This window comes from Chroicocephalus ridibundus, chromosome 4 (genome assembly GCF_963924245.1).
Source record: "Chroicocephalus ridibundus chromosome 4, bChrRid1.1, whole genome shotgun sequence".
NCBI classification, from domain to species: Eukaryota; Metazoa; Chordata; class Aves; order Charadriiformes; family Laridae; genus Chroicocephalus; species Chroicocephalus ridibundus.
Genome location: NC_086287.1, coordinates 73,187,615 through 73,212,198, shown reverse-complemented (window position 1 = coordinate 73,212,198; position 24,584 = coordinate 73,187,615). Strand labels below are relative to the sequence as shown.

Sequence of the window (24,584 nt, the reverse complement as noted above, 5' to 3'; positions counted from 1 at the left end):
GCAAGGAAGACACAGCTAGAAGCGCCGAGGAACCAGCAGGCAGGCGAGGGGCACAGGATGGAGCAGGAGGCAGCCCTCCGCCTTGGGGCAGCTCAAGGGCTCGCCAGCCTCCTCTGGGAGTAGGATTCTCTGCAAAGCCTGCTGTCCAGGCAAGCAGGACCATGTCCATGAGCAGGACCTCAGTCTATGCTCAGAGGACACCTGTGTCTGTTCTAAGCAGAATCAGACAAAGGGGAGCAGGTTACAGGTGGCGGCACAGAGCAGGGCCAGGTTCGCATCCCCCACCAGCCCAACGCCGCGGCATTGCTGTTGTTCGCAGAGGAGTTTGTCTGCAGCAGCTCAAACAGATCTGCCAACAAGCTCAAAGGCAAGGCAAGGTCAGGCCCCAGCTGGTCGATCTGCCTGGAGAGGCTTACGAAGCTGTTGCTCTTCGGGGGCGCACCACGTGCCACTGCTGATGGCAAAACGCTGTCTCGCTGGAGCGCTGACACTGTCCTTTGAGGGCACGGACAAGGAAGGAACTTAATTGCCAACACATCGTGGTACTTGCACAGCTCTGGCTTGACCTGCATGAAAGCGCAACTGCAGCCCTCCAGCAGCCCGCTGCCACGGGTCTTTTCAGCCAACTCCCGTATAAGTTGTTGTGGGATTGTGTCCCCACCTCAAAGAGCCCTGTTCCCCCCACCCCACCGCCCAACGAGCGGCGATGCCCACTGCCAGGAAGCCCAGGTACCTGCTGGAAAGCTTGGTTGAGGTGTCCCTGCTGGAGCAGCTGAAGGATGTGAGTTTGCTGAGACTGGAAATCCAAGTGAGCGGAGGGGATGGGAGTCCCGGCCGCCGAGCGCATTGCCTGGACGATGCTCGAGGTGACAGCTGCTTGCTGTTCCTTCATAGCCAGGCTCACTTCTCCTTTAATGACCCTCTGCACCTGGGCCAAAATAGACTCCTGCATGCTAAAAAAAAAAAAAAGACAAACCCAAAGGCGTCTCAGAAAACGAAGAGCTGAGGGACTACACTGCACAAAGCTTGTACCGGCGAGAAAGCACAGGCTTGTTTGCTTAGCGTAGTGTGGCTCCCAAAGGGTTAACACAAAGCGCTCGGAGGCTTCGGAAACATGCTGCTGCTGCAAGGTAGCTCTGTGGCCAACGAAAAGGTCCCAGGGTGCATGGGGAAGAGGTTGGAATTCTGTGTGAGGGAGGTGATGTTTCGGGGAACTAAGTCTCTCATCACGCAGCGTTTTAAATCTTTAATCTCTCTGGCTCACAAGCAAGGCTACCAACAAGCTCTAGGTTCACCCCGAACGGGCCCAGCTTTCCACACCACATCTGTTAGATGCAGCTTCCTCGCTTGCAACCGACACCTTTAAGAATGAGAACTCGCTTCCACCAAGCCCGTGGGTTCTCCACGGAAGACCAGCTCACAGCGCCGGCTGCGCTGCTGTGCGTTACGCCTCTTCCCCAAGGGTAGGAGCCTCCCCTCATACGAAGGGTGCAAAGCGTCAAACCTGCTCTACCGCAGGCAGAGTCGCAGCACTTCCCTGGGAGCAAGCACAGCCTACGCAACGAGAATTTAGTCTGGTAGCCTTTCTGGCAAGCCTGGCCTGTATCGAAGATCCCAATGCGCTCTGACATATGTTCTAGTGGCTTAAAATAGACAGGGGCATTCTGCCCCGTGGGTGACCACCGGCCGATCTTAATGACCGCAACCTGCCACCAGCTTCACGGTGTGAATGCGCTGAAGGCACCACCGGGATCACACCTTGAAAGCAGGATGGCCAAGCGCGAATTGCTGCAGAGCAGCTGGGAGGCCAGGGTAGCCCGCAGAAACTGTTGGCATGCCCGAGGACACAGCGTTAAGAAGAAAAGCCTTCAAAAAGACCCGTTCTGAAATGGTCTTCAAGAAGCATTCACTTGAGCGTGCTTATGGGCTGCCTTAGGTCCTCCTGTCCTCCAACGTGCACATGGGACTCTGTGAAGAGCAGGCCCCGAGCTCCCAGATGCAGCAGCGGTACAGCGGGTTGTCAGAAACCTTCTGTGGTCTTCATTTTGTGCTCTACAGGGCAACAGTTACACCAGCCCACACGCTTTGTCATACCGTGCGCAGAGACAACAAGCGGCCCTACAGTGGCAAACGGCCTGTTTCCACAACTAAGCAGGGAGCGGTTTTTCTTACGCCCATGCATACCTCTTTCTGACATCTCTTTCCGCAAGCCCAGCCGCCAACTTACTTGCCCACGATAATATGCAGCTGATGCTGCACCTCAGCATGGACGCTGGCTGCGACAGTGGCAGCCAGCTGCTCGGTGCTGCTCTGGAAGGTGCTGATGAGCTGTCGAAGCTGATTCAGCAGCGGGTCCCGGGCCTCCTGTTCTCGTACTTTCTTGTTCTTCAAGTGAGTCTCGAGCTGCTGGACATCTGCAACAACCAGAAAAAGATGTTTGTGCCATCGGTACCTGCGGAAATGGTCAGGGCAGGAATCCAGCTGGAGGGGTCTACACGTTCTCCAGCAGGAGCGATTGCTGAGCCAGCGTACGAGCACGGGAGAGAGGGGAGAAGACACAAGCCTTGTTTTGGGCTCTGTTACACTAACCTAGAAACGCTGCTTCCAGCCTCCCCATCAATGCAGGGTTACATGATACAGCAACAAAGACACGAATTCCCTTGAGACAGACCTTTACAATCCCTGTTTGTTCAGGCAAGGTAAAGGTGGGACCGAGGGTATTTTATTTCATACAGAGCGTGAGTTGCGATCTGTGTTACTGATGGAGTTCAATGCCGACGAAGAAATTGTTGAACAAAATCATGTCTTGCAGAGATCAAAAAGCTGCATTTTAAAATATTTTACGAACTGATCTTATCAAAAGGGAGAAGAATATAAGCTCTATTTAATTGTGGGAGACTTGCGAAGAACACAGAAAAGGTGCAAAATAAACAGCAGCTGGAGACCCTGTAGGTCTACGGACAACAGAAGTCACTGTGCCAGCACCAGCCAACTTCAGAAACCAGCTCTGCAGAGTAATACCTGCCTGACCTCCCGGAAGGCCAAAGAACTGGATCCTACGCCTGAGAACAGGAAATATCTTCTCCAGTGCATCAGTGTACAATATACCTTACTTAAGAGTTTTCTTTTTTCCCGCCTGACCATGTCTACACTGTTCAGCCACTATTTAACTTCTGATCGTCCCTGTAGCAAACCTCCCCCAGATTCCATTACCCTTCTGAGAGGTGGGCCCAGCTGCAGGACTGCTACCCTCTCTGTATGTCGTCTGCCTGATGTCAGCACGTGGTAATGCCACAGCTGCGCTTTTCTACTCAAGAGATGAAGTCACAGGTTCACAGTATGCGGCCAAGTGTTTTACTGCATGGGTTACAGAGACCAGAGGCGAATATCTGCTCTTACAAGCACTACCCACAAAAACCTCCTCACTCCCTGCTTCCGCGTCTCAAGTGTGAAACGGAGCATGCAGACGGGCTAAAAGGTTAAACGGTCACCACTGAAACTCGGAATGGCAAAGACAAAAGAAAAGGCCACCTTCTTTTCAGCCACTAATGCAAATACGCTGTGCAGAGAAAACTCAGAGAAGAAAACCTACTCACATTCCTGTGTGCCCTGCTTGAAGGTGTCATTGATTTGCTGGAACATGGACTGGCAGCTCTTCTCGAAGGCTGGCAGCACGACGCTCTGAAACGCTTCCCTGTAGGCTGCCTGGATCGGCCCCTGCAGGGTATCGGCCGTTGCCCTCACGACAGCATCTGTAAGGTTCTTACAAGCACACACAGAAGAGATTTCAGAAAATTAACAACAGCCTGCTGCAGGACAGAGCTGTGAACAAACACTGTGGGTCCCTGCAACACACCCACACCAGACAAGGACAGCCTGGCGTTGGAAGCGTGTATTCCCTCAGCTCTTTCCACTGTCCGGGTGGCATCATGACTACAGCAGGCAGAGCGCCTGCCTGCCGAGGGGCTGCCCCAGACCTTCCCCATTTCCCTGTAGTTTAGCAGTAGAGCAAGGGGAGGTGTCAGAGTCAGGCATGGCTCCTTTCCCCATCCCCTGCTTCCCTCCCACCATCCACCGTTCCCTACCCAGGAAAGTAACAACCTTCTGCTCCCTAAAGAATGTAGAAATGGAGAACAGAGCAGAGGAGCCCGTCAAAGCTTCCCCACTTGGCTGACCGAGAGAGCCCTAAAACCACTGGTGTAGTGAGAATCTCTACTCTACTAGAAAATTAACAGCTCGGTAAATAAAAGAAAGGGCTAATGAGGCAAATCAGGCAGGGGAGTACACAACAAGTCTGCTCTCCTCGTAAGACCAGGAAAGAGCTCTCACCACTTGGCAGCTAAACTGACCTTACCCGGAGATATGGGTGAGGGCAAGAAGTATAAGGAGTCACTACCCAGGGCAGGTGACAACTCAGTGTTCCCAGGAAAAGCTACAGTCTGGTTCTCCTTACCTTTGATTTCACTAGCTTGGTGATACTCTCCTTCAGCGTCCCCTCAACAGCAGTCAGCTTGGCAGCAATAGTGTTACTTAACTGGCCAGCAATAGGGTCCACACTCTTGGAAATGCCTAGGCACAACACAAACATGTCAAAACTGCGGCTTTAGGCCTAGAGTCACACTTCAAAACCCCAAAAAGAAAATGGAGTCAAGCTCTTCTTTGATATGACACAGCAAGGGGCAGCGATCACAAGCTCGGGCTTGGGAAGCTAAGGTTGGACATTAGGAGAAACTTTTTGCCAGGAAGGTGGTATAACTCCAGGAGTCACCAGAGAGGCTGTGGAATCTCCAGCCTTGAAGATTTTCAAGACTTGCCCAGACAAAGTCACACTTGACCTGATTGAGAATAGCGGGTAGCCCTGCTTCAAGCAGAATGGTGGACACTAATGGCTGCAGAAGGCTTTCCCACCAGCGTTTCTTTGAACATTTCCTTACACGGATGGTGCCAGTGTGTCAAGGAAGGGGAAAGACAAGATTTAAGTTTGCTCTAGTCAAGTCTCAGCACTTCCAAACTCATTAGCCTCTTTTGCTTTCCTCTGCTGAACAGATTCCAGAAACTTTATGGATTATAATGGAAGGTCAGAGCACGCTCACTGGAAAGGCATTCCCTCTAGGAGCCTCACCCTCCTTCCAAACCACAACTCCTCAGATTACAGCGGGGCCCGCAAAGTTTAAAGTGCTATGACTAGTATTCACGGAACCCAACTCCTGCTTCACATAGCGCCAACGCTTTTTACGCAGCATGCTTTCAATCCCTACAGGGTCAACTGTAAGGATCCACCTTCAAAACCTAGGCAGCACCACTCACACTGGGGTACGGTCTTCTTCATCTCCTCGCGAACGGTCCTCTCCAGACGGGTACACACAGCAGTGGAAAGGGACTGGGAGAGCTGCTGAGACAGATGCTCCTGGAGCTGCCCATTGCGCTGCTGTCCTTCCGTCAGCGCTCGGTCTAGTCTTCTCTCTAATGAGAATGCACGTTAAGGAGCACAAAGAACAGATTTCCTCTCTACCCTCGACACCCCACTCCACAGAGACGGACACTAGCCTCACCTCCAGAGGCTCCGCGAGAGCCAATCTGTGGCTCTGGTGAAAGAGGGGGTCCATGTAACATTGCTGAGATGTCCCTGGGAACAACAGGGTGCTCTTAAACAAACGATCAGGGTCAGAGAGGAGCTCTGGAAGGCATGGCAGAAAAGCCAAACAGCTAAAAGAAGCTTGGTCGCAGCGTTCCCCGCACACTGTGAGTTAACTTAGCTGCCCTGTAGGCAGTTCAGTCCCACACAGGCATTCGGTCAACTCCTCTGCAGCGGGATGGGGGAGAGAACAGGAGGGCTAAAAGCGAAAAAGCTCACAGGCTGAGATAAAGATAGTCTAACAGGTAAAGCAAAAGCTGCACATGCAAGCCAAGCAAAATAAGGAATTAGTTCACCATTTCCTGTCAGCAGGCAGGTGTTCAGGCATCCCCAGGGAAGCAGGACACCATCATGTTGTAACAGTGACTTGGGAAGACAAATGCCATCGCTCTGGATGTCCCCCCTTCCTCCTCCTTTCTCCCAGCTTTACGTTGCTGAGCACAACATCACATGGCACAGGATATCCCTTCGGTCAGCTGGGGTCAGCTGTCCCAGCTGTGTCCCCTCCCTACTTCTTGCACACCCCCAGCCTGCTCACTGGTGGAGCAGCGTGAGGGGCAGAGAAGGTCTTGACAGGCAAAACCATCAGTGTGTTATCAACGTTGGTTTGCTCACAAATCCAAAACGTACCACCACAAGAGCTGCTATGAAGAAAACTAACTCCACCCCAGCCAAAACCACTACACAGAAAGCAAGAAGCCCCCAATATGCATAAAAAGCAAATGGGTAAAAACGTTTCTACGAGATTGAATTGGTGGACATAAGCGATATAGTGCTTGGGAGCAAATCCAGGCTTAACAAAAGCTCGCCATGCCTCACAAAGCAACCAAGCTCTCTGAAGGAGCCAACACACAAACACCGAGATGCATGTGCATCTTAAAAAAAAAACAAAAAACCAACACACAACAAAACAACAAACCAAAACCAAACAAAACCCCCCAACAAAACAAACAATGAAAAGACAATTTAGCTGCCGACAAAATTCAGTGCAGATATGAAGTCGTGCGGATAGGGGAAAGTTATTATAATATAGCTCTAGCCTCCTGACTACAGGAGAAAGCTATCCGAATTATCTATGAAAGTACCAGTTTGGTAGTCAAAAAGGAACATCCAAGACTAATAGAGAATACAGAAATCATTGTCACCGCATAGAAGTTAAGAGTGGTTTCAGACATGCAACAGGCTAGCGCTGCTCAGTTTGGGGAACGCGACCAAATTCAGTCCAGCGAAGGACGTAGAGGAACCGACTACTCACAATACAATAAAAGTAATCGGATACCAGGTTTGAAAATACTAAAAGAAAGTACTTTTCAGGCAACACGTTAGGGACCTGCGGACCACCAGATGCATATATGGGTCCAGACAGGATAATTCTACACTCAGCTATGCAGTGCGGCAGTCTGCTGCTATTTCTGGTGCAAATACTGACGTGCCTTACGGAGGAAAGGATCATCCCGTAATTACTCTTGTGCAACTGCCCACTGCCTGATGCAGGATAACGCATTAGGCGCGCCTCTAGTCTACTCCAGCGTTGCAGCACTTATGGTCTTAATGGGTAACTAGAAGATCTAGCGTCATGGAGAAAGCAGCGGTTCTTCTCCGTTCTATTTCTGAGTTTCTTGCCCTTAGAAAGGGACTGAGAGGAACCGAAACAGCTTATGCTGCAGCCAGGCAATTTTACTGCACCTGTGGCCCATGCTACCAAGATCCTTCAACTTCCTTAGCTTTCCTCAGGTCTCTAGTCTGCCCACAGCCTTCCACTCTACCTCCCACGCAACACTTGCAAACAAGGATACGTTCCTGCTCCTGCTGGGAGTCAATCACCCTCTCCACATGGCCCATAAGGGAGCTCTGAATGGCATCAAGGTGATCCGTGAGTCTCTGCAGCAGCTCCATCTGGTTCTGACGCAGCTCGGAGAGCTCCCGCTGTTGGCTCCTCAGTATGCACATCAGCTCATCCTGGAACTCCGGTGTCACCTATGCGTGGAGAGGACAAACATTCATTTCTAATAGGATCGGAAGTCAGTCAAGCTTTCTGCTAGGCATTAAGTCAACCCCCGTGCCTAGGAACAAAGCATAACACGCAAAGCAGAAAATGGGGTCACCTTAAAGCCTATTTCTAAGACTTTTGTCCCAAGAAATAAACTGACAAAGCAAAGTGCATGAAGTTCCCACATGGAATTCATAAACAATTGCTTAGAATATCCTCAACTGTTTAGATTCAAGACCCTTGCTAGAGCTCTGACATCTGAAAGAAAACAGGTTCTATTCACTTTTTGGCCAGGTACTGAGAGAAAGTCTTTACGCCTCTGAATGTAAATAATGACCTCCAACACTTAGGAAAAGAGCTGTGCAATCAGTAGAGGAAGAAAGAGGTTTCTCAGAGCACTTTTTCAGCTCTTTCACTTATTTATGAATAACCAAACAACTAGAGAAGTATACATCTATGGTTTGTTGTCTCTTCAGCTGCTCAAAATATTCAGAAGAGGAATACACATCAAGGGCAGTTTAAAGAAGTGTATGCAACTCTGCTGAGAGCATTTTCTGTCAGATACGGAGATACTATCAACAGGGATAAGAAATTCCAACAGGCCAGTCCCCCTTACTTTGCTGCGAAGAGCTTATCCTGCTGACGACACATGGGAGTCGGCTCGGCAGGGAAGAGGAAACGAGTGGTAGAGTCTTGGGTAACACAGTGCTTGTGAGCACACAGAAATTTACATCGCTACGCAAAGGCGAGAAGGGAGGGAGGAAGCTGTTGGTCCAGACAGCACTAAGCGGCTCCGTCTCTGCTGCTCAGAACAGAGCAACGCCAAGCCTGAGCACAGCCCCACCTCAACCTGCTCGGGCACACCAGTGGCCCACAGTGCTTCAGGGAACTGGGATGAACTTTCTCTCAAGTCTTTAGTAACGCAGTCAATAGAGATGAAGCATCATGCCCTTGGGAGGGACTGCAGAGCGGCTCTGACTCACCTGGTTGTTAGAGGATCTTGGCGACTGGTTCATATCCCTGGAAATAAAAAAAAAAAAAAAAGAGAAAAAGTAGTAATCCAATTATGTCAATTAGCTGCTCTTATTATCCAAGTCTTCTGCCAAAACAGATCACATGTTTTACAGCTGGTTTAGATTTTACACTCCAGCTCATGCTTCTGTTTTGCCTAGTACAACTCAAAGAGCGACGGCAAGGCGATGAAATCCCAGGCCTTACAGCAGCTGTGACTCCTTCAATTGCGCAATCCACAGGCCCCGAAGCTCCTTACAGACTGGTCCCTTCGCAGGGAGGAGATCTGAAGCAAGTCTTAATGAGGAGTGTTACAAAGGAAAAAACGCACACTGATTTTTCAGTTTTGTCCAAATTCAAAGCCAGGGAAGGCTTTGCCCAACCACTTTTGAACATCTCCTGATATTTTACAAAGAAAAAGCAAGTACCTGTTTGCTAAATACAGAATTAATGAGCTTCAAATAATCTAGAATGATTCCAGCTCTCAAGGTGAAGAAACTAGTGATGCATTCCAGCATATACAGCACAAGAAAGAAAATCACTGAACTGATTCACTAATATTGCACGTCTCCATCACAGTCACACATTTATGAATATTCAAACGCTACCAGAAGGGAAGTACACATTTGTCGTTCCTAGACAGCTTTTTCCCATCCAGCAACTTTAAAAGGACTGAGGCAGGAAAAATGAAAGGCATTTCTGAGGCTAAGAGTTTCTGGGTGTCACAGTACAGGACCACAGCCAGAAACTTAAGGCCATAGCCCATCTTTGTTGTAATCTGCACAGATAGAGATCCAAATCATGGAGTTATGGGAAGACAAGAAGAGGATAGAGTGCCCCGTGCAGAAGCTGTGCTGCTCTCCTCACACTAACGCAGACGGGTTGGTCTAATTTCCCACGGGCAGACCTTTCCAGTCATCAGTTTTCACTTACAAGACATTCACATGGGCACGTTTAGAAACACACGAAAGCAGCAGGCAGGTAACAAACAGCAGATGTTGCTGAACAAGGGCACCGTGCCAGCGTTCAGAAGCCAACCAAAAATGGAGACCCCCCCTTAAGCTAGACTCACAGCGCCACAGTTCCAATGAAACCTTCACTGAAACTGGCAAATGGATCCAGTGTCGTCCCCCCCAGCAACGCGCAATTCACTTCCCACACATACTTCTGAAGCCCAGGCTGTATTTTGGATTTTGAGTCACAGCTGGAAAGGTAGTGCAGAACCTACTCCCACACCCCCTGAGTGGCAGCCAGCATCTGAGAATCCATCAACGCTTTCTGTGGTATTTTACTGCCATTTGCAAAATGGGATGAGGGTTGGGTGCACCTGGCCACAGCCCAGCCTCAGACCCTAGTCTCGCTGCTAATGGCTACAGCAGGTTGTGACCCTCCACAGCTCTTCCCACAGCCACCTGCGTTCTGGCAAGCCCAGCATACCCGTCATCTTTCTTGCCCTTCCGCTTTAGCTTTGGGGAAGCCCGGGGGGACGCCTTGGCTTTCCAGTCCTTCACAGGCAGCCTCTGCGTAGACGCTTTGGCACCAAATCCACCTGACGTAGAAGCCAAGCTTGCAACTTCATCATCATGGTCACTACGAAGGAATAGCAGGGGAGAGGACATCACTTGCAATACCGGACAGCATTAGCCTTCACTAAGGGGTGGGGACTCACACTCTGCTCTTCATCCACACATGGCCAGAGTCACACAGCTAAGGACGCCTGTCACCTTGATCTTTAACACAGAGACCTCTAGGGAGCTCAGCACGTGCTGTTCGTTTGGATCCAGGTCTGCTCAGGCTGAGCTACAGCGCTGCGCAGCAAGACTTGAAGGGTCTCTGCATTAGGGACAACTGTGGTTCGGGCAGCATGGCAGAACAGCGCCTGTTCTTGCTGCGTACACACACTAGCACGTACGCCCTAGGATGTGACGCTGACCCAGCAGGGAACCCAGGCACAGCACATCCTTACAGCTTTACAGACAGAAAGCACTTAACGCAGCAAGTATTGCAGGAACAGAGGAGAAATCAGGTTGAGCCAGAAAGCGTGTGATCCTCAGTATCTTGGGAGTCTTTCAGCTGATGACCAGCCATCCAACACAGGCCGCACGCTTCATATCTGAATCGTGTGGATTATGAATGAACCCTCAGCAATCATAGAATGGTTTGGGTTGGAAGGGACCTTAAAGATCACCCAGGACCACCCCCTGCCCTGGGCAGGGACACCTCCCACCAGACCAGGTTGCTCCAAGCACCGTCCAGCCTGGCCTTGAACACCTCCTGGGGCAGCTGCAGCTTCTCTGGGCAACCTGGGCCAGGGGCTCACCACCCTCACAGCAAACAATTTCTGCCTCAGAGCTCACCTAAATCTCCCCTCTTCCAGTGTAAACCCCTTCCCCCTCGTCCCATGGCTCCCCTCCCTGATCCAGAGTCCCTCCCCAGCTTTCCTGGAGCCCCTTTAGGGCCTGGAAGGGGCTGGAAAGTCTCCCTGGAGCCTTCTCTTCTCCAGGCTGAACCCCCCCAGCTCTCTCAGCCTGTCCTCATAGGAGAGGGGCTCCAACTCCCTGAGCATCTTCGTGGACAGAGGCCAAACAGGGCTGAGCTTGCCAGGCACACAGAACGTGCCAACGGAGCTTTAGAGTGGCTCCTGAAGGAGCAAAGATGTCAAGAGCAAGAAACTAACTCCTGAGATACTCTCGCTACCTTACCTGGGGCACAGTATTTGGAAACTGATCGCTTAATAGGTTTTCACTAGTAATTAAACCAAGTTTGGTCCATGCTCTTAGGAGCAGCACAGTCAGACCTTTCCAGAGGCCAATCTTGTGATCAGCTGAAGTCATCAGAACACTACAGAAGCTGGACTGCACACACACACGAAGTCAGGAGACAAAGCAAAGACATTCACCCCACACGTGAAGGCTTGCTGGGGACAGAAGCACAAATGCAGCCTGAACTGAGTCCATGCAGGGCGAGAGAGGGGGCTGAGCACTCTGGTACCTTTGTTCTGCACTAGCATCCTGGCTGTCATGCTGCAGCAGGTGGTAGCTGTGCCGATGATAGGAAGAGCTCTTGTGCTTTTCTTCAACCTCATCCCTTGGGCTAGAGGAGGGGGGAAAAAAAAAAAATAAATGGAAATACCACCATGAAATTCTCTTTCAGCTTGGGTATTTGCTCACTCCATTTCTCATGAGAGATCCTGATAGAAGGTCTAAACCCAACAAAAACCTCACACCTACATGCAGAGATCCAGAAAGTGGTGTTTAGAGGCACTAAACACTCACACCTCTTCATGTGTTTTTCTGGGGGCCTTAAGAAGGGAGAAGCAGCTCAGCTATGCTTCAGGCACCAACCAACAACAATCTCCCAACAGGCATTCATGGAACACAAGTGAGCCGCTACTCAAAATGCGTAGTACGGTGTACTGCCGCGAATACCATCACCTTGGGTTTGGTTTTCCTCAAGTAACACTGATCAATGGGGCAAAAAAATCATCAGTTCATCAGCTGAAAAAACCACCAGCTTCTCAATTCTTTAAAGTGTCTGAAGAAGCGTGCGAATTTGAAGGGCTAGGTCTACCAGAGAGAACACAATCGTAAAAGTGAATCTAATCCAAGTTACATAAAGATTTTGAAAGCAAATTGCACCTGCTTCTAAGCTGTAAACTAGGTCTGTCTGAACTCAGCTCACAGGAAGATTTTTAGACAGAAGCAAGCATTTCTTGCTTTCACAGCAGCTCATGGCTTGACTGAGCTGGAATGTTAAAAAAAAAATAAAAATCTCCAAGATCCAGAGATCTCTGACTTGATATGAGAAGTCCTGAAGAATTCAAAGACAGAGTGGGATCGAGGGGAGTTGCAAACGCTTATAAAAGTATTTTCTCAACTTCTAGTTATGAGCAAAAGCAAAAACACCGCGTAGAGACACAGCCTCGGTGCCCTCCCCAGAGCCATCAGAACTGAGACTTTTCTCTTGCTCCCATCAGAATTGCAAAGAGCCCTGGACAGCCCCAGGGACAGCACCGGACATGCTCAGCCCGCTAGTCCTGTTGAAAAGCATGGTGTTTGCAGGCCCTCACACTAATTCCGTGATGAATCCTAACATTGCTCCAGTGTAACAGTTTGCTCCTGGTAAGCAGGCGTAGGTGATGCTGCCCCACTCTGCACGCCTGCTCCACAGAGACATTGCCAGCCATTTTCTGCCTTTTAAAGTACTTATTTATAACGCTCGCTGCACAGAGCCAATCCAAGGAGAAAGATATACAATTAACCCAAAAATCAAGTCTCCATTCCCAGGTGAACACAAAGGCCAATAAATTGGACTTTTCACCTTCTTAACCGAGATCCTTTATGCTGCAAGGAGCGTGAGAGAGCACAAATTGTTAGAGCTGGCCTAGGAAGTACAGGACACCCCATACACAGAGCAGGCACACAGGAAAGTTGAATCATCAGATCGTTTTAGGAAAGGGAAGGATGGAGAACTGTTCTGGTTTAAACACAATGTAAGAGCTTTACACCAAGTTAGCAGTTTGCCAAGCGCAATGAAGTTGCCCTAAGCAAGACAAACCCAAGTGATTACCTGTCTGCCATGCTGTTCCTGGTTTCTCTGGTTATGTCAGGAGCTGCTGGCCACGGCTGACTCACGACACTGTCAGAAGATGCATTTTCCTGAGTTAAAGCAGTCTCCAGTAACGATGGAGCATTCAGTCTGTCCACCTCCACTGGAGGCATGTCCAAAGAGTGGTGGCTGTGCTCGGAATTGTGCCGGTTCCTCGGAGACAGCAAATGCAAAGCTGAGGCAGCGGATGCCATACTGTCTGCGTGATGACTGGGCTCCAGCACCTCCGCAGGGAGCCCAGACGGAGCTGCCGCAAAGCTGCGTTGCAAAGTCTCGGAAGCAATCTCTGGGATATCCTGGGACATGGCTGTGGAGGCAGAGGAAATGACGTCTGGCGAGCGCTCGCGGGTGGGAGAAGCCTGGGGCACCACCAAGGGCTCCACCTCCTGCAGTTCCAGTGCTAGAGAGGGGTTTCCTGGCGCGACCTGAATACAAAAAAATCAAACAAGAGCCTTCAGGGTAATGTGGAGACACCCCAAGAACTCCTGGTACCTTAACACAAACCACCTCTGGAAACAGCTGGCTCTGTCCTTTCCTCATGGGATCCCTGTGCCCCCACTCTCTTCAGTAGATGAAGAAGGACCCCAAAACTTGTAACAGACTCTTAGCTGGGCTGACAACACACTTAACCCAATGCTAGTTCGAACAGACTTTCAAAAGAGAACGTAACACCAGTTCTACCTCGCTGCTCTGCTCCAGGATCCTTTCTCTTTGAGAGGAAAAAGTTAATTTTAACATTTAATATCTCCTGGATTTAAAGTTTATTTCAATGTCAAAATTTGGTCATAATCTGTTTTACAATCACACCCGGAAAGAAAAATTTAGGAATAGGAAATGATGGTTTCAGACCCGTAAGACCAGCAAGGAGGAAGAAACCTTTCCGGATAGCACTGTCTCCTAACGTAAACCATTTCCAACCACTGTGGTAGTGACAGCACAAGCTAGAGCTGTCTCTAGTTTTCAGAGACACGCTGTTTTATACCGTCAAGTTCCACTAACACGGGTAAGCCTGGCTGCAGATCCGTGCCCACAGCTGTGTTTTCCAGAGGGCAGCCGCTGGCCCTGTTATGATCCAAGTAAGTCTAATTTTCATCCTGCGCAGGCCCATAGAGACAGGTCCCTTGGCCCACGAGAAGAAGGAAGGGAGCAGCATTTGGAGCCTTACTGGAACAGGTGCCTTTGGCGTTAGCTTGTCAGGGAGGCCTGGGATAAGAACCGAATGGCTCCTAGGGCTAGTCTGGAGACTGCTGCTACTGCTGCTCAGTGTCAGGCTGGTGTCCAGCTGCATCTTTGGGCTCACAGTCAAGTCTTCCGACGGCCTACAGAAAACAGAGACACAACCAAATCAAGCAGGCCAACCTAATTATACAGATCTGCATCAAACACTCAAACTGAGGAGATGGGATCCACAGGTCAATGGAGGAGCCCAACCCAAACTTCACTAGTGTTCTCCAAGCCCTTGCTCTTTCCACTGTGGTCAGCCACTGCCTGTCAACTCCCACCTGCATCTCCTAGTCCCCACACAGCCCAAAGAGAGACCAGGTGGGAACAAAAAAAAAAACAGAGGGGCATCGCAGTCTCTTAGAATTCAAGGTGTCAATGAGAGAAGGGACCTGTTGTATCTTCAGTTCACGCTGTACAGAGTTTAAGGAGAAACAGGACACTATGGGATAGGTCTTTGTCCTTTTCCCAGCCCCCAGAAGGGAAGTTTCTCCTGTTATGCAGCCCAACCCACCACAACATTAGTAAGACTTTCCTAACAGTCCCAATTATCTTCCTGTCCTTGGTGGCTGCAGCGTTCTCTTACCTGTAAACAACGACAGCCCTTTGGGAGAAGCATGTAAAGCAACAAAACTGAGATGCAATAAGAGAATCCCTGCGAGGCACAAATGAAACACTATTTTGTCCCCTTGGATGACAACGGGCATGCTCCAGGCTGCACTAGAGATGCAAACAGTTGCCCATACAGGGACTTTGGGACTCAGGCCAATTTCTAACTCTGGTTACGATCTCCTCTCCTACAAGATGCACTACAGCTCTGCTTCACCCTGAAGGACACTATCAGCTCAGCTGCAGATGTATTATTTAATACACGCGCCATTTACCTGGGCATAGCAGCATCCGTGACAGAAGTGCTGCTCATGGCTGTGACTGCCGTCAGGGAACTGACGCTGCTGCCCGGAGACACAGCGATCTATAAGAAAATACACAGCGGTCAGGATGTGACAGAAAAGTCCAAGAGCAGAACTGGACCCGAGAATGCTGGCTCCAGAAGAACTCCTAAGGAGTCTTTGGCAAAGAGGGAATAGAAAAAAAAAAATAGGTTGAGTTCTACTGCCAGGGTGCTCAGGTGCTCGTCAAAGGCAAGCCCAATACATCCCCATCACGTGAGCCACGACTGCTTTTATTGAGCAACTGCTCTCCCCAAACAAAGCATCGTTCTGCAGGGCTTAGCACCAGATCCCCATTTTGTTTTTTGAGCTAGACTGCTCTCATCAAGATGCGTTGCCAGTAGCAAGGCCAGAGTCTGTGCTGGGTTTAGGTCCTGCATTGCTGATCGAGGGAGGGAAGAATGCTCCAACGTGCAAGAAGAGGTACTGCTCATCTAGCTAGCTGGCTGACGGTGAAGAGCACAGGTGGACATGCTAGTCCCCACTGCTGCTTCTGGATACCAAGAAACACCTACAGAGAACACCAACATAAGCACACAAGTGCTTAGCTGGGAAAGCTGGTTTGGCCAAGCGTCTTGCGTTTCACACTGCTTATGGCAGAGAGCAGAGATTGAGCTAAACAACTTCTCTCTGCTGCCTTGGGAAGGCGACCCATCCTTGGGCACAAAATTAACTTTTGCACTCAGCAACTTTCTAGGAACATCAAAACCTTTAGGAGTTTAATTTATTCCTTGCTCCTCAAGTTGTCGCCGGTGTGGCACACTCTCATCAGTCAGCTCAGCACTAACTGCATTTCTACCCATCTCCATGTGCTGCCCATCCCTATCCAGGCTCCTCCAGCTCAAGCTGGTGACAACCAGGGGTTCCTCCCTTGGAGGAGGAAGCCCTGCCTTAGGATGTGCACGTGGAGTGCTGCTCACAAGCACTCTCCTCTGGGCCTGCAAGAACCACATCAGCACGGCAAATATCGGCTGAGGGTCTGTTTCGCACAGGGAGGCAGAGAAAACACAAGCACCGCAGCTTCTCACTAGGGCAATCCACACCTTGTAATTATATTGCAGATCACTTTTCAAAATGCTCCTTAATTTACATCTACTCCCATTCTAAAAGCACGTGGAGAAAGCGACAGTCACAAATTGAGTGAGGCACGGAAGCAGGTTATAAAGCAAGAATATCTGAACGGGTTTAAGACAAACTAACACGATACTTGGATGAAGAATGGCAAAGAAACAGTGAGCTCCTGCACTTCTGCTTGTTGGCATAACCCAGAAGGGGCAGCAGAACCCTGCACCGAGTCAGACAGATGCACACTGCCGGTGCCAGCCAGCCTCTAGAAGTGCCCGGCAGGACCCCAAGGTATGTGACGCGGCGCTGCTGGCCATGCACACCTGACAGAGCATTAAGAGAAATTCCGTGTTTTCTGATGGCTCCATCAGAGTTCCACTGTGGTGTAAATGCTTGCTTACGGCTCTTCACCAAGACACTTTGCTATCCTTTGCAGAGATCACCAAATCCCGGGGAATGCTTCATGTGCTTCCTGATACTGAAACCCCCGGCGCAAGCACAGAAGACTTGCCTTCTGCACAAGTGAAGGCCTCCTGAGTCAGATTCAAACAAACCCACTGAGCTACTGGATCAACAATTTGCAGGTCTCATGCAGATGTTACCATTCCAGCCACCTACTTGATCATTTCAGACATGCACTTCCCCAGCACCCCATTAGACAGGGTAGGCAGAGGTGGCGTATTTTCTTCCATTGTATCACAACTCCCAACAACACGTGTAAACCAGTCTGCCAGCTTAGATATGGTTATTTAGCAAACCCATATTTCTACGCAACACAGCTACGTCAGCAGTTTTGCAGCTAAACAGAGCACTCGCAACACAAGCTTAGGCCGGCGTAGCATTTTAGATGTGCCAACATGCCTTTACTCAGTTTGATTACATGCACAGAGTTTCCTGCGTGCTCTGCATTCAGCTAGCATAGCCTACCAGAGTCTTTACGGCCTAGAAAAAGTTCCCAAAAGTATCAAAATCCAAACCCACCCCTTGTACCACCAATAACGGTGCTGCTCGCTGGTTACCTGTTGAAGAGATGTACTCGGTGTCATGAACGCATCTGGAGTCATCAGCTTGGGCTTAGCATCATTTGAGAGAGAAAGGAAGTCTGCTGGTACGGGCAGATCAGCAATACGCCGCAGATCTGGTTGAGACCCGTGCACCGAGCCTTTTTCAGATCCCAGCCCTTCTGTGCTTAGATCAGCCATGTGGTCTGGAAAGGCTTCCAAGGGAGAAATACAAATCAATTGACACGAACTTCCCCCAAAAGCTAAAGCTTTAATTCCACGAAGTATGAACGTAGGCCATCGCCTACCATACTGGATTCCAAAAGAACAAGCAAAAACCCTGCGACATCCCAATTAAAGCTAAGGGCAAGGCAAATCCCGTGTCATGCTTAGTCTTTGTAGGCTAAACAACGGATGTTATCAGTTTTGATAATAAGAGATCCAAGTTTCTTTTCTTCTCTAAATGCAAGGCCAGTTTAACAGCCACGTCCCAGAATGGTGAATGAACTGAAAAGAGCGTGCAACACACAGCCCAGTCCCCTCTACTCCCAAAGCTCTGGTGTCACTCTTAATCTCTTCCGCCTGACAAGAGACAAACGTCAAGTTTCTGGCACAAGTGTCAAATCACACAGAAAGGTGAACTCAAGCATGCACAAAGCATTAGCGCCACTAGCCTAACATGTCCCCACGCTCCACACTCACACCAGGCTCAAGTGGCCTGCTTCACGGATAGTCTATATTCAGAATCCTTTACGCAACGACACCACTCTATTACAAAGATGCACCCAAAGCTGCCCCCCTCAACAACCTTTAAAGGCTCAGCAACACTGAAGATCGATTTCACACAAACGCTCACCAAATTCTTCATGAGAGCTGTGAGAAGGCATGGATGCACTCATGTCAGGGCTATGAAGAGGCTGGAATCTAATCTGCACATCCTGTAGGGCCCTGAAAAAAAAAACAGGCATCTCTGATTAGTTTATGAATCCCTGAGAGAAGTCTAAGGCTTAGAAGATTTCTCTTCATGGAACTGATTCCCTAGGAATATGCTTTAGTGTTTTCTGCCTGTGACAGAAGCAGCAGAAGCTGATCCTCATTCAGCTGTGTCACCCGGTTCTGGAGTCCAGGGTATTCGAGAGACGTTTCCCAGCACTTACGCATGAGCACAACTCTTAAGTCACCACGTACTCATGGCAACAAAAATACTAGCTTGCCACAGCACCACGCAGGGCTACTTCCTGACAAGGCCATACGGAACACACCACAGCTAGAAGTTTCTACGGGTCCAAGTAGTTTTGGTTATGAGCAAAAGGAATTGGTAAGTTAAATTTCTATAGGTCGGTGCAGGATTAGGATGACCGCAGACAGCTGCCCATGGTACCTGCTCCACATACTCACTTGGTGTGCACACAGAAGAGTTTTATCAGCACGCCTGCTGCTGATTCCACAGCCCCAGCTCCCTGAGCACCTTCTGGAAACGAGACAAAAGTAAAATATGAAGTTGGATGGAAACTGCAGAAAAAGTACCATGTGATGTTTTCACAGAATATGAAGCAGAAGAGAACCAGCACCATACGGCTTCATCATGTCTCCGCTTCAGAGGTGGATTCACCCTGTTAAGGGAAAGTATATTCTACATGCCCTTTACTTTACAATGTGAGAGCAATCAAATTTGCTCTACTCCAGCCAAATAAGCCTCAAGGAAGAGGGGGGGGGTGGGAAAAAGGACACCTCGTAAAAGACACTAGGTAAAGAGGTGGAAGCTGAGGTCTGGAACTGCCAGCAATTTGTTCTGTCTGGCTGTTGAAGTGACTGGTTAGATATATTTTAAGGGAGACACTGTAGACAGAAGGCACAGAGGCACATCATACAGAAGTTCAGAGTAGGGCTCAAGCATCCCTCCTGGCTTTAAACAACTGTCGTTATGAAGAGCTCGGCAGTAACCTCCCATCAGCCAGCACTGACAACATTCACGCAGCACCTGTATGGGTCTCACTGCTAAGAAAGGAGGCTGAGTAGAAAAGATAAACCTAACTCCCCATAAAAAGAAATAATAAATTGGCATTCCTATGTAAATTGTCCTAATCATGTGAGCACCAATTGGGGACCTCAAGTTTCAGTCCCAGTCTGTGGCTGACTTGCTACATGCATCAGTCATTTTTACTTCTGCATTTCAGAGCAGTATGCCACAAATATTGTCAACAACACGAATTAACTATTACGTACAATAACAGGCATAGGGAAGCACATCATACAGCTGTACTGACAGTCCGGGAACCTTTCTAACAAGAAATATGTTGATGTTATTCAAAGCATCTTTCCAAATCTTACTAACAGAAAGGTAGGAGATCAGGAGCAAGCCAAGAGTGGGACAGAGGCAGCAACCAAGGAATGCCTGCCTGGGACAGTTCTCCACAGGATTTTCTATCATGTTCATTGCAGTAACAGCCAGAAGAACATTATCTCACATGTTTCTCAGAAGACTCTCCTCTAAAAGAGAGTTCCTGGTTCATTTCTGTTGCAAGAAGGTTTATGGTTCGGGAATATACCTTCCAGGCACAATGGAGAAGAATCCCACCCTCTCCCTCAAGCCAGACTGCGTGCTGTCCTCACAGCTGTCACAGCTCAGGCACCGCAATTCAGAAGCAACCAGTTGGTTTCTCAGATCATGCACTCACACCTCTGATGTTTAATTACGCGGAGTTTACTCAAACAAGCAGTCACAGAAATATCCCCTGCCAGTTCTTCCAGGAACCCTTTTGCTCCTGTGTGCCTGCATCAAACCGTGCTGGAGGGAGACTCAGCCCTGAGCTGCCAGAGGAAGCTGTCCCCTGCGTTCTGCTGGGGGCAATGATGCTATGTGGTTACATCCCAACTCGAAAAATATGCAGTTAACCTTGTACCTTAACCAAAGCGTCACTTGCACTCACTTCAGTCTGCACAGCCCTGGAATGCTTTTTTTAATAACAGAAACACCTCAGTGGAGTTGGCATGGTAAGGGACAATGGCTACAATCTGGGTTGAGAGGTTCAAGTTCACATTAGGAATATTTTCTTTAGGAAGTGGTGCAGCCCTGGGACAGGGCACCAGAGCAGAGACAGAAGTGTCATGTTTGAGGGCCTTCAACATGCAACCAGATAAAGCCATAGGTGACCTGATCTGCCACTAGCACTAGTCCTGCTTCAAGCAGCAGGTTGGATCAGAGACCTCCAGAGGTCCCTTGTAACCAACTCTACTGTGTTTCCCTGAAGTACGGTAGCTGCACAGGAGGTATTTCATACATACTTAGAGAAGAATAATCATAGAATCATTATTTAGGTTGTAAGAGACCTTTACGATCATTGAGCCCAACCTAGCACTGCCAAGTCCACCACTAAACCATGTCCCTCACTACACGTCTTCTAAGTACCTCCAGGGATGGTGACTCCACCACTTCCCTGGGCAGCCTGTTCCAATGCTTGATAGCACTGTTGGTGAAGAAATTTTTCCTAATATCTAATCTAAGCCTCCCCTGGCACATCGCCTGTTCCTGGGGAGAAGAGACCAGCCTTTCATGAGAAGGCCAGAACCAGCCAGGAAAGAAATCCTGATCTCACAGCAGCCAAATCCTCTTTGTCACCCACCTACACTCAAGTTGTCGTTTTCCTCTTCTGCTGGAAGCACTTCGGTGTGCCTTAACCGACAGCGGCTCACTGCCTGGATGCCAAAGCTTAGGACTGGGTGGGTGAGGAGGAACTCTGAGATGGAGCTGAAGTAAGCTTTGCCCTCCTCTTGGTTCTGCATCAGCTCCATCACATACAAGACCTAGAAGAATCAGAAACAGAGAGTCACTGGGCTTTCAGAGCAGACCATGCGTACGTGTGTGTGGACTACAAAGCGTAGCACCTGAACTAGATTTGGGACAATGGAAATAACATGAAGAATAAAGCCTGGGCCATTTGAATTTGAAACAGAACACCCAAGGGAGACACAATAAGCACATTCCTATCTGAGTCTCCAAACACTGGAGACAGGTGTCTCCAAACAAGAACTTTACTTTAGGGTGAGAAATAATCCTTAAGGCTTCTTAGGATTAATCAGCTGAATTGTTACCATTTGTCATCTTGTAGTGAAATAGCTGAGGCCAATCGCTGTGTTTTTAGCTATTAACATGCAAATCCTAGACCTAGGCAGCAGAACCAGTCACAGAAAGCCATTTCTCCTTCTGTCTGCATTCCCCACGCAGCCAGCAATAAAATGAACCACCTACTTTTCTCTGCACATCACTCAGTATCAGATATTCAGCTGAGAGGTCCAGGCAGACTTTCAGGCTGGGAAGAATACTCATGGAGCTGAAGATGTCAGGAGAAAAGCTAAATCCACAAACAAGAGGTGGGGAGGTAGAGAAACCAAGGTAGATTAGCACAACCAGAATGTGAAAATGCATTACTTTAAAAAAAAAAAAAACAACACAAAAACATCTTAAGGAGTTTGCAGTCATATTACAGGGCAACCACCCACTAGCACAAAACCATCACTGCAAAAATTAGTGCTGCCTTCAGCCAAGAGACTTCATCAGGGAGACCACACAACAGGATCCAGATTCTGAACAATTTAAGCGACAGGTGACAGTCTGCCATTACGTAATATGTTCCACATTCATAGGAGGACAAGAGCCAAGGCTACAGATTTAAAAACAAAAATCCACCAAACCAAAATAACCCTTCTATAGGTTTTGGACCTTTCTGCAGTATGAGGTGGAAAAGGCAGCTCTCAGCTGTATGCCATATTCTTCTCACTTTAAGAGGGCAATTCAGAAGCGGCCTTACACATGCTTGTAATCAGAGGCCACAATCCACGAGCAGAAAAGTAGAATCAGGGAACAAAAGCAGCATGAAAGGATGGACTAAAGCAGAATTTGAACTTCTGGACTTGTAGAATCATAGCGTGTTGGGTTGGAAGGGACCTCTAAAGGCCATCTAGTCCAACCCCCCTGCAGTCAGCAGGGACATCTTCAACTAGATCAGGTTGCTCAGAGCCTCATCCAGCCTGGTCTTGAACGTCTCCAGGGATGGGGCCTCCACCACCTCTCTGGGCAACCTGGGCCAGTGTCTCACCACCCTCAGTGTAAAGAACTTCTTCCTAACGGCTAATCTAAACCTGCCCTGCTCTAGTTTAAACCATTGCCCCTTGTCCTATGGCTACGTGCCCTTGCAAATAGCCCCTCCCCAGCTTTCCTGTAGGTCCCCTTCAGGGACTGGAAGGTTGCTCTAAGGTCTCCCCAGAGCCTTCTCTTCTCTAGGCTGAACAACCCCAACTCTCTCAGCCTGTCTTTGTAGGAGAGGTGCTCCAGCCCTCGGATCATCTTCATGGCCCTCCGCTGGACCCGTTCCAACAGGTCCCTGTCCTTCTCGTCAGTCAGTCTTGTATAATTGCTTAAGCTCTGTCAACATGGCAGCTTCTCATTATTTAAATCAGAAAAAAACAATAACAGGAAAAGGTCCTAGATTGGTTATTGAATATCTAATATTTCTACAGAAGAAAGCACTCAAGGCGTGCTGTTTTGGAATGCTCCTCATGCTACAGGTATGTTTATGCTCGGCAGGCCAAAACGAAGACACCAGGTCTTGGTAACACCAAGGAGACTGTATAAAAGGATCAGCCTCCCCTGCCTTGCCAAAGCTTGACCTGATAGCCTGTCACAGCCCTGATAGCTTTCAACAGATAGGTCAGACTGGCAAAGGAGGTGGATCTAACTGGGGCTAGAGTAGAATCCCTTGGGAGATCAAGGATCACCTTTGCAAAGTAAGTATAGCCAGAAATTGAGAGCTTTGTTACGATCTACTTCTCAAAGTAAATCCAGCCCTTCGGGGGAGTCGGCATATCAACACCTACCGGACAGTTTGTAGACAAGTCCAAGACACAGTGCACCACATCTTCAGTTCTCTATTCTGATCTGCTCCTGTGATGAGAAATCTCCAGAAGGGAACCCTGCAGGCACAAGAGAATTAAGTTCTCTTAAAGAACTGGTCCTTCCCACAAGGACATTTCACAGAGAAGTTCCTCACAAGCCGCCCACGGTTGATTTTACCCAACCGTGTCTTAAAGTTCCCAGAAAAATCTCTGCTTCTGAGGCAGATTAGAAACCACTATAGCTCTCATTGCTCTCAAGAACCCTAAGGCCACAACTGAGTGAAGAAAGAATACACATTAAAAAACAAAACAGTTACTTTTTAATCACCTGCAGTAGAAATTTGGAGGATAACAGGCCGGTTAAAACTGACCATACCACAAACCTGAAGGAACTCATCAAATTAGAATTTTCCTTGCTTTCATGGATTTGACACTAGAATTAAGGTCACTTTATATTGTGCTCCAGAGCCTTATTTATTTCTCCACCACTGGAAAACTGACTGCAAAGAGGATGGGACTTGCTCCTGCCACGATGCAATTTTGGTTGGTTGGTTGGGTTTTTTTTGCTTGGTTGGTTGGTTTGTTTTGTTTTTGTTTTTTTTCCAAGTACAATGCAGTTATAAGGAACCCTCCAAAGGCAGAGTTAGAAGACACCACTAAACTTTGTCCAAGTACAGGATTGGAGACTTACTCTGGGTCTTGCTTTTTATGGTTGTCACAGAAGAGCAGGCAGGAAAGAGGCCTCCCATCATGGGGTTTCCACTCATGAAGACACCTAGGAAAGAATCAGAAAAGACTGAGTGTGCAGGGAGTAGTAAATAAGGAATACATAAGGTGAGTGCTGAACACATTATCCCTTGTCCAAAGACAGCATTAAGTCAGCAGCCACTAAGCATTACCAGCTTGTAGCTGTTTACAAGCCTATATAAAATAAGGAGATTAGAGCCCATACGGCCATAGACTGTGGCCAAAACCCAAAGAGTTCATGTGTTGATGTTTGGTTTGGTGTCTTAACAAGGGCACAATACATAAGAGAAGTCAACCTTGAGAAGAACAGCTCAGAGAAGCTTTCTGCATTTACAGGGACAGTGCAGAAGAGTTTGACTACAGCCTGTGCAGAGCACAGAACTCCTGCTTCCAGACACAGCTCTTCGGTTAACTTCACCAAACCGTAAGCACGCGTCATATTCAGTGATACAACTCTTCTGCAA

General features: G+C 48.7%; 1 protein-coding gene across 2 annotated transcripts in view; it reads right to left on the bottom strand.

Annotated features, from left to right (window-relative positions):
• Positions 1 to 24,584, bottom strand: part of EDC4 (enhancer of mRNA decapping 4) — a 38,828-nt gene that overhangs the window by 2,536 nt on the left and 11,708 nt on the right. Inside the window, exons 9-27 of one of the 2 annotated variants that reach the window (XM_063334035.1) lie at positions 24,065 to 24,148; positions 23,356 to 23,451; positions 21,731 to 21,833; positions 21,105 to 21,285; positions 18,880 to 18,952; positions 18,338 to 18,429; positions 17,500 to 17,696; positions 15,350 to 15,438; positions 14,410 to 14,563; positions 13,206 to 13,669; positions 11,628 to 11,729; positions 10,074 to 10,226; positions 8,609 to 8,645; positions 7,432 to 7,612; positions 5,308 to 5,463; positions 4,454 to 4,569; positions 3,597 to 3,762; positions 2,228 to 2,414; positions 734 to 953 (exon numbers count right to left, since the gene is read on the bottom strand). In XM_063334035.1, coding sequence (XP_063190105.1) covers positions 734 to 953; positions 2,228 to 2,414; positions 3,597 to 3,762; positions 4,454 to 4,569; positions 5,308 to 5,463; positions 7,432 to 7,612; positions 8,609 to 8,645; positions 10,074 to 10,226; positions 11,628 to 11,729; positions 13,206 to 13,669; positions 14,410 to 14,563; positions 15,350 to 15,438; positions 17,500 to 17,696; positions 18,338 to 18,429; positions 18,880 to 18,952; positions 21,105 to 21,285; positions 21,731 to 21,833; positions 23,356 to 23,451; positions 24,065 to 24,148 — 2,851 coding nt within the window. The remainder of the gene's footprint in view (positions 1 to 733; positions 954 to 2,227; positions 2,415 to 3,596; positions 3,763 to 4,453; positions 4,570 to 5,307; positions 5,464 to 7,431; positions 7,613 to 8,608; positions 8,646 to 10,073; positions 10,227 to 11,627; positions 11,730 to 13,205; positions 13,670 to 14,409; positions 14,564 to 15,349; positions 15,439 to 17,499; positions 17,697 to 18,337; positions 18,430 to 18,879; positions 18,953 to 21,104; positions 21,286 to 21,730; positions 21,834 to 23,355; positions 23,452 to 24,064; positions 24,149 to 24,584) is intronic. The other variant, XM_063334036.1, reaches the window with a different exon arrangement.